This window comes from Candoia aspera, chromosome 3, assembly GCF_035149785.1.
Source record: "Candoia aspera isolate rCanAsp1 chromosome 3, rCanAsp1.hap2, whole genome shotgun sequence".
Classification (NCBI taxonomy): domain Eukaryota; kingdom Metazoa; phylum Chordata; class Lepidosauria; order Squamata; family Boidae; genus Candoia; species Candoia aspera.
Window position 1 is genome coordinate 183,214,819 of NC_086155.1, and position 14,089 is coordinate 183,228,907.

The 14,089-nt window shown below is 49.0% G+C and overlaps 1 protein-coding gene across 1 annotated transcript; it reads right to left on the bottom strand.

The window, feature by feature from the left end:
- Window positions 1–2,018: 2,018 nt before the first annotated feature.
- Window positions 2,019–11,674, bottom strand: LOC134494727 (calbindin-like). The gene is made up of 6 exons (XM_063299973.1): window positions 11,661–11,674; window positions 11,352–11,391; window positions 11,209–11,262; window positions 11,010–11,081; window positions 9,296–9,734; window positions 2,019–2,736 (listed from the first exon to the last, which is right to left on the bottom strand). The coding sequence occupies exons 1-5, from the start codon at window positions 11,672–11,674 to the stop codon at window positions 9,621–9,623; spliced, it is 294 nt and encodes a 97-aa protein (XP_063156043.1). The 3' UTR covers window positions 2,019–2,736; window positions 9,296–9,620.
- Between the last annotated feature and the right edge of the window lie 2,415 nt (window positions 11,675–14,089).

A 14,089-nucleotide genomic window follows, 5' to 3' on the forward strand; every position in this document is an offset into this window, starting at 1 on the left:
CGATTTAAGGGACTGGACTTAGGAGATAGGGTCCCGGAAAAACTATGGACAGAACTTTGCAACATTGTTCAGGAGGCAGCAACAAAATACATCCCAAAGAAAGAGAAAACCAAGAAGGCAAAATGGCTGTCTGCTGAGACACTAGAAGTAGCCCAAGAAAGAAGGAAAGCAAAAGGCAACAGTGATAGGGGGAGATATGCCCAATTAAATGCAAAATTCCAGAGGTTAGCCAGAAGAGATAAGGAATTATTTTTAAACAAGCAATGCGTGGAAGTGGAAGGAGACAATAGAATAGGAAGGACAAGAGACCTCTTCCAGAAAATTAGAAACATTGGAGGTAAATTCCAGGCAAAAATGGGTATGATCAAAAACAAAGATGGCAAGGACCTAACAGAAGAAGAAGAGATCAAGAAAAGGTGGCAAGAATATACAGAAGACGTGTATAGGAAGGATAACAATATCGGGGATAGCTTTGACGGTGTGGTCAGTGAGCTAGAGCCAGACATTCTGAAGAGTGAGGTTGAATGGGCCTTAAGAAGCATTGCTAATAACAAGGCAGCAGGAGACGATGGCATCCCAGCTGAACTGTTCAAAACCTTGCAAGATGATGCTGTCAAGGTAATGCATGCTATATGCCAGCAAATTTGGAAAACACAAGAATGGCCATCAGACTGGAAAAAATCAACTTATATCCCCATACCAAAAAAGGGAAACACTAAAGAATGTTCAAACTATCGAACAGTGGCACTCATTTCACATGCCAGTAAGGCAATGCTCAAGATCCTGCAAGGTAGACTTCAGCAATTCATGGAGCGAGAATTGCCAGATGTACAAGCTGGGTTTAGAAAAGGCAGAGGAACTAGGGACCAAATTTCCAAATATTCGCTGGATAATGGAAAAAGCCAGGGAGTTTCAGAAAAACATCTATTTCTGTTTTATTGACTATTCTAAAGCCTTTGACTGTGTGGACCATAACAAATTGTGGCAAGTTCTTAGTGGTATGGGGATACCAAGTCATCTTGTCTGCCTCCTGAAGAATCTGTATAACGACCAAGTAGCAACAGTAAGAACAGACCACGGAACAACGGACTGGTTTAAGATTGGGAAAGGAGTACGGCAGGGCTGTATACTCTCACCCTACCTATTCAACTTGTACGCAGAACACATCATGCGACATGCTGGGCTTGAGGAATCCAAGGCTGGAGTTAAAATCTGTGGAAGAAACATTAACAATCTCAGATATGCAGATGATACCACTCTGATGGCTGAAAGCGAAGAGGAACTGAGGAGCCTTATGATGAAGGTGAAAGAAGAAAGTGCAAAAGCTGGCTTGCAGCTAAACCTGAAAAAAACCAAGATTATGGCAACCAGCTTGATTGATAACTGGCAAATAGAGGGAGAAAATGTAGAGGCAGGGAAAGACTTCGTATTTCTAGGTGCGAAGATTACTGCAGATGCTGACTGCAGTCAGGAAATCAGAAGACGCTTAATCCTTGGGAGAAGAGCAATGACAAATCTCAATAAAATAGTTAAGAGCAGAGACATCACACTGACAACAAAGGTCCGCATAGTTAAAGCAATGGTATTCCCAGAAGTAACATATGGCTGCGAGAGCTGGACCATAAGGAAGGCTGAGAGAAGGAAGATAGATCCTTTGGAACTGTGGTGTTGGAGGAAAACTCTGAGAGTGCCTTGGACTGCAAGAAGATGAAACGAGTCCATCCTCCAGGAAATAAAGCCAGACTGCTCACTTGAGGGAATGATATTAAAGGCAAAACGGAAAAACTTTGGCCACATAATGAGAAGACAGGACACCCTGGAGAAGATGCTGATGCTAGGGAGAGTGGAGGGCAAAAGGAAGAGGGGCCAACCAAGGGCAAGGTGGATGGATGACATTCTAGAGGTGACGGACTCATCCCTGGGCGAGCTGGGGGTGTTGATGACCGAAAGGAAGCTCTGGAGTGGGCTGGTCCATGAAGTCACGAAGAGTCGGTAGCGACTAAACGAATAAACAACAATATTAGTATATTAAATTTAATTATAGATTACACAGAATGATAGAATTATTCTGCAAAATGTGGAAACAGTTTTAGAAAAACGGACTGATACATTCTCTGACATAGCAGCATTTACAAATGCTAAAGATTAAAATATGAGGCAAATTTATGTATTAATTATCTACTTTTAACTGATTAGAAACCTGCCATTTGTCCAGTAAAAATACAGTGTTGCTCTTGCCAGGCAATCAGGGAAGCTTAAAAGCTCCTCAGGGTGTTCAGTACCTTCACATCCAGAGCCTCTGGTGACCTTGGTAGTGAATTTAAGACAGTTGCAGGGCAAAGACATAACATGTCTGAAGTTGGCCTGATCAAAGTAGACTACAGCACTGCCGATGCTTCTATCCCACGAATCCTTTCTTACCTAAAACTGGTTTGCTAATAAGGGACTTCTTAAACATTTCTCAATGGTTTCAGGTATCTCCTAAAAAGAGGTGTCCAGTCGTTTTGGACTGATTGACCTGTAGCACACTTGCCAAAAAAGGCTGACCACCACTTTCTAGAAGATGGATGCCACCAAAAGATTCTGTTGGATTCCAACAGCCTCCCTCCCACGACTTACATTCCTTTACAAGGAAGGAAGGAAAAAGAAAAAGAAGAAATCCACCATCTTCCTAAATTGATTTGGAACTCATGTTTCTCTCCAACATTGTCAAAAGCCTATTTGCTTAATGGAGACCTAGTGTCATGAGTGCCGTTGAGCTGAAGTCATCAGCGCAATGGCACACATGACAATAGCAAGGAAATAGGTGAAGGGGCTCAAGATAAGTAGCCATCAACCCACAACGACTAACGGCCAACAAACAATAACTAAACGGATCACGGAGCACACCCAAGCCATCAGCGCCAATACATCGGAGATCGCCCAGCTGAGAGCAATCACCAGAGGAATAGAAAACCTGATGATGGGCGACCCCGGAACCCCTCACCCACCGGCAGGGCAACGTATTGGACAAAGGGGGGTGACGTGACCGCGAGTGAGGGGGCGCTGACCGGCGCGGGGTATTTAAACCCCGCACCGGCGCGCTCCTGTCACTCTCAGCTTTTTTCTTCCGACGCTGTAACTGCGCTGTGAATAAATCAGAGCCTGATCCACGAACCAGTGTCTGAGTCTTATTCAGAGGCAGGCAGCGCATGACATAAAGCTGAGAGTCATAAACTCAGCCTCGCCGAGCCCCACCGGACGACAACGAGCCGCGGGAGGAGTAGACGGCGAGAAGACCAGCAAGATGAGGCCGGAGCGGCGCGGGCAAGGAGGGCGAGCCGCGCGGCAAGAGACAGAGGAGGACCGACCAAGGCCAGAGGCACCGCGGACTCCCGGAGCCATGGACGCCCACCCCACCCGACCCGAGCCTCAGCTCCAACCCCAAGGGGAGATGGCGACGGAGGCAACCCGACCGCAGGAGGGAGCAGCACGACTTCCGAAACCAGCGGAGGACCCCGCGCCCCACATCACACCCCAGCAACGGGCGTGGAGCGACAGCCCAACGGCGGTCAACACGGAGGAGGACGATGGAGACACCCAGCAGACGGCGGAGGAAGCGGACCCGCGGCAGAGGGAGGAGGAACCCCGCCGGCAACCCACCCCCAAAACGCGCCAGCGGAACCGGCCCCAGCGGCGGCGCGGGCTGTGGACGAGGAGGCACGAGGTGAACTCGCGGCCATGCGGGCTCAACTGACGGAACTCCGGACCATGCTCCAGTCGCTTATGCCCCCCGCGCCACCCAACGACGTCCCCGCACAGGCCCACACCCCGAGCGAAGCACCGAACCCCCACGGGCCAGCGGAGGGTCAGCAGACGGCACAGGCGGACGACACCACAGACCGGGAAGCGAGAGGCAGGGCCGCGCAAAACGCCCGGGCCCCAAAGGACTTCCCCATCTTCTTCGATGGGACCCCCACGAAACTCTCGTTCTTTGTCACGAACGCTAGGGAGTTCATGGGGAGGCACGGACACTCCTACGACTCCGAGGCCGACAAGATCGCCGCCGTGGCGATCAAACTCCAAGACAGGGCGGCGGACTGGTACGTCCAACTGTACGAGTCCAGCTCCCCCGCCCTCGCCACCTTCCCTGCTTTCATCAATGAGATGAAAAACTACTTCGAAGACCGCCTAGCCAAAGTAAGGGCGAAAAGCGCACTCCAAAGACTTAAACAGGGCACACGCACGGTCCCTGACTACGCCCTGGAGTTCAAAGCCCTCGCGGGGAAGGTCAGCGACTGGTCCGAGACCACCCTGCTGGAAATGTTCAAAAGGGGGCTCAACCGCGACGTTCTCCAATGGGCCCTGTACCGCGACGACCCAGAAACGCTACACGGGTGGATCCACCTTGCGGGGAAAGCCGAACACGCGCACCGCACCTTCCTCATGACAACCACGGAAGACACAAACTATGCCGGAAAAAAGGTACCCGCACCACACGTGGGGATGGCCGGCCCCATATACCCAAAAAAGAAATTCAACCGGGAGCCCTGCGGGAGGTGTGGCAAATTAGGGCACAAGACGGTGGATTGCTTCGCCAACCGACCGCCGACCAGCGCGCCCAAACCCACCCCGAAAATTAGCCCCAAACCACTCAACCTGGGGCCGCCCCCTCACCGCCGAATGACCGTGGCCACAGCGACACCAGAGGAAGGCTGGGACGCTTACTGGGGGGAAGAGGATAACGCAGACCCCGAACAGCCGGCGGGAAAAGCTCCCCGCCTGCCCTGAAACGCGTGGCGAGGCAGGCGGTGGGACAGCAGCGCGGACCACCTCGACGGAACGACAAAAGCCCCGTAATAATGGCAGCAATCAAACTTTCTGCCGGCAACGGAGCCACCACGGCCGCGGCACTAGTGGACTCGGGGTGCTCAAAAAACCTCATCCACCCCGACCTAGTCGCCAAACTCGACTTCCGCTGCTTCCCCCTCCCCACGCCGCTGGCATTCCACCAGCTGGACGGCTCCACAGCGGGAGGGAAACCAGCCACGCTACAAACCGAGCCGGTCACCCTGCAAATGGGCACTCACACCGAGCGCACATCGTTCGTCGTTACGCACATCGGACGGCCCATTGCAGTCCTGGGGATGCCATGGCTCGCGACAAACAACCCGCGGATCAACTGGGAGACCCGCACCTTCACATTCGGCGACGGCGAGTATCGAGCACCAGTTCCAGCGGGCAGAACCAACCCCACTGTAGGACGAGCGGAGGCGACCACACAAGACAACGCCGCTACCACCGCAGACCTACCGGAACAATACGCCGACTTCTCCGAGGTCTTCGGAGAGGCAGAAGCTGACCAACTACCCCCCCACCGCAAGACGGATTGCCGGATCGACCTACTGCCCGACGTCCCCTTACCTAGACCAAAGATCTACTCGATGACCCCGAAGGAGATGGCAACCCTCCGGGAGTTCATCGATAAAAACCTTGACAGGGGATTCATAGAGCCAGCATGCTCACCGGTCGGAGCCCCCGTCTTATTCCGGGAGAAGAAAGACGGCACCCTACGGCTCTGCACCGACTACCGGGGCCTAAACGCGGCTTCCCTGTCCAACAAATACCCCTTACCCCTGGTGAAGGACATGCTCGCCCACCTGTCCACAGGCAAAGTCTTTTCCAAACTGGACCTTCGCGAGGCGTACTATCGCATCCGAATCAGGGAAGGGGACGAATGGAAGACGGTGTTCAACTGCCCCCTAGGCGCCTTCCAGTACAAAGTACTGCCCTTCGGACTCGCGGGGGCCCCTGGGGTGTTCATGCAGCTCATCAATGAGGTACTGCATGAACATCTGTTCAAAGGGGTCCTGGTCTACATCGACGACGTCCTCATTTACACAAAAACGCACGAGGAACATGTGACCCTAGTCAGGCAAGTCCTCGACAAGCTCAGAAGGGCGCAGCTCTATGCCAAGCCTACAAAGTGTGAGTTTCACAAAGAGCGCCTAGACTACCTGGGGTACCGAATCTCCGGGGACGGCATCGAAATGGACCCCGCAAAAGTCGAAGCGGTGCTAAACTGGGAGCGCCCCCGCAACAGACGCCAACTACAGAGCTTCCTCGGATTCGCGAATTTTTACAGGTCATTCGCCCGGGGGTTCGCAGAGATAGCCCTCCCCCTAACGGACCTCCTCAAAACCAAAGGGGTGGGGGACACCCGACGCGCCAAGAACCCAGGCACAGTGCTGAATTGGACTCCCGCGTGCCAGACCGCATTCAACAAGCTGAAAGCGCTGTTCACTACGGAGCCAATCCTCGCGCACCTGGACCCAGAACGGCCGTTCGTGGTCCAAGCCGACGCCTCAGACTTCTCCCTGGGAGCCATCCTGCTACAGAAAGACCCCACGGGACTCCTGAAACCATGCGCCTACCTGTCAAGGAAGTTCTCCGAGACAGAAAGGCGATGGCACGTCTGGGAGAAAGAAGCCTTCGCGGTGAAATCAGCGCTAGAGACATGGCGACACCTACTCGAGGGAGCCACCCAGCCATTTGAGGTCTGGACTGACCACCGGAACCTCGAGGCCCTACGAACGCCTAGACGCCTTAGCCCAAAACAGGTCCGATGGGCCCAATTCTTCAGCCGCTTTAATTTCCAGCTGAAGTTCATGCCGGGCAAAAAGAACTTCCTGGCCGACGCCCTCTCCCGACTGCCCCAAGACGAAGAGCCCGCCCCAGACACCATTGGGACGGTCCTATCCGCCTCGCAACTGGGGATGGCCGTGACCACCCGAAGCGGCGCGCGGAGGCAGCTCGACTCTACGGCGCAGCCGACGGCGGGACAACCGGCGACCGGAAGAAGCCAACCGCAACTACCAGGGGGAATGCGCGCGGACCTCGCCGCCGCCCTCAAAACCGACCCCTGGTTCCTGGCAAACCCCGACAAGGTAACGATGGCACAGGACCTGGCATGGGGGGAAGGCAGAATCTACGTCCCGGACTCGCAACGCCAGGTGATCTTGCATAGGTCACACGACGCCAAACAAGCGGGACACTTTGGGTTCCTCAAGACCCTACACCTAACACGGCGTCAATTCTGGTGGCCCGCGCTCAGGCGAGACGTAAAAGCCTACGTGGCATCCTGCCCAACGTGCGCTAGGGCCAAACGGGCACCAGGCAAACCCGCGGGGCTATTACAACGGGTGGCAGAACCCTCCCGCCCATGGGAGGAAATCTCTATGGATTTTATAGTGGACCTCCCACCCAGCCAGAAGAAAACGGCCATTTGGGTGGTGAAGGACTACTTCTCAAAGCAGGCCCACTTCATCCCCTGCACGTCGGTCCCATCCTCACAACAGCTAGCCAAACTCTTCCTCATCCACGTGTACAGGCTACACGGATGTCCCGCACGTGTGGTGACCGACAGGGGCACACAGTTCACCTCCAAATTCTGGCGGGCCTTCCTAAAGCTGACGGGGACCCAACAGGCCCTATCTACGGCTTGGCACCCCCAGACGGACGGAGCCACAGAGGTTCTTAATGCCACCTTAGAGCAATTCATACGATCATATACTAACTACCACCAAGACGACTGGGCTGAACTGCTCCCGTTCGCCGAAGTCGCATACAACAACGCCGTCCACACGAGCACGGGGAAAACTCCGTTTGAAGTAGTCTCGGGGCGCGACTTCGTCCCCATACCGGAGCTACCTCAACCCCCGGAACCCCAGGTGGACGCTAGCGACTGGGGACGGAAGATCGCGGAAGCATGGCCAGTAATCACGGCGGCGCTGAAGGATGCACAGGCAGCCTACAAAGAGCAGGCCGACAAGCACCGGCGCCAACAACCGACGTTCCAAACGGGGGATATGGCCTACCTATCCACCAAGTTCCTAAAGTCAACCCAACCCTCGAAAAAACTGGGGCCTAAGTACATCGGGCCGTTCCGAGTCACGCAAATAGTGAACCCGGTAGCAATACGCTTGGACCTGCCACACAACCTACGGAGACTCCACCCGGTGTTCCACACCAGCCTCCTGAAACCGGCAACCACCTCCCGATGGCACCCAAGCACGCCACATCCCGCACCGCTGATGATCGACGGGCAACACCACTTCGAGGTAAGGGACATTCTCGACTCCCGCAAGCAACGAGGAACTCTACACTATCTGGTCAGGTGGAAACACTTCCCCCACCCGGAATGGGTGGTGGCGCACAACGTTAACGCGCCTGACCTAACCAGAGCATTTCACCGGGCATACCCCGACAAGCCACAACCAAGGTCAGCAAGCCAACCCCCCCCCCCGCAGACCCCCCCCGCCTCCCGTGCCCCAAGGGAAAGGGCCCCCCCAAGCCCGCGACTTGGGTGGACCTCCCCCACCCGGGACTCACTCCCCCCGCCCCGGGCCCACGAGGTGATGACAAGCGTTCGCCAGCACCCTCCCCCCCGCCCCCCCGGCCGCGGGGGAGTGGCAAGCAAGTCAACAGGGCAACCTGGGGGCAACGCCCAGGAGATACAACAAAGGCGACGCACTTTAAATTGGAAAAAAAAGAAGGGCCCTACCTGGAGCTGATAAGCACCCGACCAGCCACGCCTCTCTCCTCGCCGAACTGAGCCAAACAAACAGGGTGTGGCTGGAGCATGCGCACGCCAGGACGGGACCCGGGCATGCGCACCATGGACACACCCTGGGAAGGCACGTGGTAGAGGGAGGGGCAAAGGGAGGGGCGACAACTACTCCGGCGGGAATTTCAAAAAAAAAAAAAAAAAGTGCCGTTTGACAGCTCCACCGAGGGGAAAAAAAAAAAAAAAAAAACCAGAAAACCGGGGGGGAGCACTATTCGGAAAGGGGGCAGTATGTCATGAGTGCCGTTGAGCTGAAGTCATCAGCGCAATGGCACACATGACAATAGCAAGGAAATAGGTGAAGGGGCTCAAGATAAGTAGCCATCAACCCACAACGACTAACGGCCAACAAACAATAACTAAACGGATCACGGAGCACACCCAAGCCATCAGCGCCAATACATCGGAGATCGCCCAGCTGAGAGCAATCACCAGAGGAATAGAAAACCTGATGATGGGCGACCCCGGAACCCCTCACCCACCGGCAGGGCAACGTATTGGACAAAGGGGGGTGACGTGACCGCGAGTGAGGGGGCGCTGACCGGCGCGGGGTATTTAAACCCCGCACCGGCGCGCTCCTGTCACTCTCAGCTTTTTTCTTCCGACGCTGTAACTGCGCTGTGAATAAATCAGAGGCTGATCCACGAACCAGTGTCTGAGTCTTATTCAGAGGCAGGCAGCGCATGACACCTAGCCAATACCAATCTCAGCCACGCTCTTAAAACCTTCTCCCTTGTCTCATGAAAACACAGCCATGTTTATTGGTAAATGTATTGACAGACTGGCCCAAATAATTAAGACATCCTCTTTAGTTACAAAAGCTGTACATTACGAACATTGTAGAAACAAGCTGAAAAGAATGTGCCACACAACCTGGCTAATTATCTATATGCAATTTTAAATGTACAAGGTATAAAAGAAAGTAAAGCCTACTCCCTTATAGTGCACAGTTAATTTTGTTTTTGTTTTTAAAGATACAATATATCACTGGTTGGAGTGGAAATGATGGCAGACTCTAATTTTCCCCAGCGCAGAGGATGAGAGCAAGTTCTGTTCTGTAAAGTTTTCCTCCGTCAGACAAGGCCATAATGTTCTTCTTGTAGGTTGCAAGGTTACTGATATCTAATTCCTGTTTTTGAAAAAAGAAAATGCATTTTGAAGTCACTAGTTGTCATTCCTCTCGACTTGACATCCTTCAGTAGCACTGAATTGCATTTCCCAAATTTACACTGACGTGGTTGGGAAGAAGGTGCAGTTCTAGTCCAAGCCACTTGAAGGGAGACAGTTTAGAGAAGTTTGTGAGAGTGAGAAGCCGTTCCCCTGTATTTCTGGGATTGTATTTATGTGTTGCGCTAAACAAAAATACTGTCTGCTTTTAGTATAGTTAATATGAGTTCAGCCATTGTGGATTATAACCCATGCTTTATGGTTCAGTGCAAGCCATAAACCCACCCAGCTGTGGTTTATAAGAAAAGTCAGTGGCTGAGAAAAACCACTGCTTGGTGCAATGGTCCTTGGGCAGCTGAGGGTGATTTATCTGTGTGTTTGTTTGTTTGTTTCTTTAATTTGCCTCTAAAGGGTCACAGTGGGAGCAGCCAGTGATGCGATGCCACGGAGTGAGAAAGGCTGAATTTCTGGGGCAGGGCAATCAAATCAAAACATTTGTGTTAAACCTGACATGCTTCCTGCACACATTTTCAAAATTATGTCTGCAAAACTTGTAAAAGAAAGTACTTTTAGGGGGGAAAAGAACAAAAGTCATTGTTTTACTACTGAATTTTGGTCTGGGAAGCCGCATACCGCCTATTGACTACGGGATGCTGACCCTCACCGTAGCAGGCTATGTGAACCCAGCCCCAGGAGTGACTCTACCACACAGGCAGCTGTGATTCCATTCTTTTGTCACTAAAGGCATTTTCCCTACCATTTTACTACTAATTAGCTACCAGTGGTGTTGCTAGATCTGGGCTTCTTGTTTGACATTTATGGTCCTCTGAGGGAATATGGTTAATTGCGGCTTCCTGTGGGTTGCTTGAAAGAAACCGTGGAAGAGGCTTTGGGGAAAGAGTGGCTATTTTTGTCATTGGTTAAGGCAGGGCATTGTGTGTCCCTTTTCAAAGTTCATTGTTAATAGGTATTCAGTTCAAAGCAGGAAGAAGGTATGGCAGCTCCTATGCTGCTCAGCCTGGGGACACATCTCAGAGAAATGGTGGCTGTTTTACTAAAGCAGTGATGCGAACTGAGTTCATGTAGGAGTAAACTAGGCTGTCTGGCATCACATATATGATTTCATTCTCTTGTACCCAGAATTCTGAATATAGTGTATTTCAGAAGAACTGCTTGAACTGGCATGGGAAAAGAAAAAGCCCACTAAATCCAATTTACATGGAAATCTTAGAATTACCTTTTTGTTCTTTTCACAGAGATCTTTTAGCAAAGCATCTAATTCATGTTCATCTATGTAACCATTCCCATCCTGAAAAGAAAAATAGCACTTGAGCTTTCCTATTGTTCGTTTCTGCAGCTTTCATTGACTTGTTTCAGCTCAGAAATGCATTGAAAAACTTGGCTGACAGGCTTCGTTTAAAAACAATCCTACTTACTGAATCAAATGTATCAAAAGCTTTATTAAATTCCTTTGCAGACATTTTAACACCCTAATGTTCAAAAGAAGGACAAATATTAGAACAGAAACAAATCAAGGTATCAGTATAGGAATATATAGAACACATTTAAACATGCATACCTGAAATTTAAGGAGGAAGTTTTCCTGTACTGGGAGTAACCTTGGGAGAAAACGAGAGTAATTCAGAACAATTCGTTAGTGATTAAAGAAACAGAGAACAGAGGTAACCAAATCATTTCAGATTTGAAATGTTCTGAGCTCAAAACAATCCATATCCTGTTTGTTAGAGTTATTTCAAGTTGAAAACATCAATGTTTCATGCAGGTGTTTTCCACTAGGAATGAAGCTATTTCCAGCTCAGACCATTTCTTCAGTGAACAGCTGGTTGAACTCAAAACTGAGCATTTCAAACTGAAACTGAAACATTACCATTTCGCTGCCATTCAAACACTATTTTTGTTAAATGAGTTTAAGGATTCACCCTTTTTTCGTAATATCTCAATTGCTTTAACAGTTCCTGAGAATGACACAGTACACTGTTATTCTACAGAAGCCAGTAAATCATCCAGGTGAATCACAGTTTAGCTTTACTGCACTTATTTTTACTTGCAAAGATTTAGATGCTTTCATAGGAACACTTTCTTTCCTTGAACATTTTATACAGTACTTTACACCAGAAATGCCAAGCATAATTTATCTTATCTGCTTCTAGTATTAACAATCTATCTTGGTAGCCACATTAGTCATCTGATATATATATTCTTAAGGAAAGTATCTGAAATATGAGCACAGTCAACTAGACAGTTGGTTTGGATGAACCTCTAAATATTAGTGTAATGGTTCACCTCCTTTAGTTTCCTGGGGAGCTGCTAAAAAAGGTACAATCCTGTCTTCAACTAACAGATTATAGTTTGGTCTGTTGCTTAAACGGAGAACTGTGCTTGGGTTTAATTATGGTATTTGCAGACAAGCCAGGATCTTAAACAATGGCTTGGAATCAGTTTGTTTGGACCAACCAGGTCAGAGGTAATGATAGACTACAGTTAATTGAAAAGTGAAATATTCTATCATATAGCCAAACTGGAAGTTTATGTGTTGTGTCCAGATACAGTTTTATATGCAGACAGTAAAAACCTTTGCTGAGGCATGTAGCTTGATTGAATGTGATACTTACAAGATTCACCTGGGAATGATTAACTGAAAGAATTGCGTGACTTCGGCTCATTGATTGATCATTTTGAATTAAAATTCCACAATTCTTTCGTCCAACAACATACTCGACTCCAACTAGAAGCCGATACAGCTGTCCTGAAATTAAAGAAAATGTTAGTTTCAAAGATGATTATAACCAAGAAAAAGTACTATCATCCACTGTAACAATATGCAGTGGAAAAAATGTTAAAAGACTGAAACTAAATAAATAAGCAAGTCAAATTTTAGAGTGTCACTGAATAAGCATATGCTTATAATTAGAGCTCGGTATCTCATGTAGAAAGGTTGTAATTGTTTTATTTTTCCTCTGTTTATTAAATAAAGACAAAAAAATGTTAATAATATATGGACCTGCATTTGTGACAGCTATACGACATACACATATACACACACAAACACTAACATGCTGCTACAGAAATGTCCTTCTCATATCAAAGCATCCAAAATAAGAGTGGTATGTTAGCCCTCTCCCTGTTTATATATATAATAATATTCAATAAATACCATACAGATGATGATGATATATTGTGGGATTTCCGAATACAAACTGATGAAGTGTTGGTGCATAACACACCAGATTTAATTGTGGTTGAAAAGAAGAACTTGTGGATAATTGATGTGGCAATACCAGGGGATAGTAGAATGGAAGACAAAGAATTGGAGAAGATCACAAAATATCAAGATATGAAAGTTGAAGTTGAAAGATTATGGCATAAACTGGCAATGGTGGTCCTAGTGATTATCGGCACGCTGGGTACCATACAAAAAAGCCTTGGACGACACTTGGAAAATCTGCGCATTGACAATATTTCCATCCGTCAAGTACAAAAGGCCACACTGCTTGGATCCGCATATATGCTACGCTGATACATTATGACATCCTAGGTTCTTGGGAAGAACCCGATGTGAATGAGGGCCAACACCAACTAAAGAACTGGCAGTGGTCATTTCACGCTATTGTGTTTAATAATAATAATAATAATAATAATAATAACAATAATTTATTTAACTTGTATACTGCCCACTCTGGAAAGCTCACAGCAACCAAAGAAAGAAAATTTAATAAAATCAATAAAAGGTAAAAATTAAAGATAAAAGATGGCAAGTGCAATGAAGGGAGGGGTCTCACTCTCCCTCACCAAAAGCCTGGGTGAAGAGTTATAAAGCTGGCCTAAACAGAAAAATAAAAAATTGACAAATATTTGTCAAGTTTATCTTTATTATCGGATTTCAAAGCCCAGAAAATAAGAACAGGTTGGAAGGACAGTTAATTGTTTGGATATATTTTGTTTACCTTGCTTTTACATAATACATTTACATACCACTTCCTATGCTAAACCACGCTGACACATAAAATAATAAGAAAATGCACCTGACAGACAATACCCTAAAATATAATACCCTCTACAAGAACAAAGTTAACTTATTCCTTTAAAAAGCGATGGAGATAAAGACGGCCTAGGAGGGGGAGAGTGTTCCAGAATGCGGGTGCAAACATGGAAGGCGCCCCTGCAAGCAGCTTCCAGGTGGTATTCAATGGATCTCAGTACATGGACCAGGACGTCCCCATAGGAACTCAGTGCGTGACCAAGCCTATACCACAAGGGTAATCTGACTGGTATCCCAGTCCCAAGTTGGTTAGGCCT

Excerpts from the sequence above, each read along its gene's own strand:
- LOC134494727 (XM_063299973.1), bottom strand. Across the intron at positions 11,082-11,208 it reads CTTTTGATACATTTGATTCA|GATGGGAATGGTTACATAGA; the intron begins GTAAGTAGGATT and ends TTTTCTTTTCAG. Across the intron at positions 9,735-11,009 it reads TCTGTGAAAAGAACAAAAAG|GAATTAGATATCAGTAACCT; the intron begins GTAATTCTAAGA and ends TTTCAAAAACAG.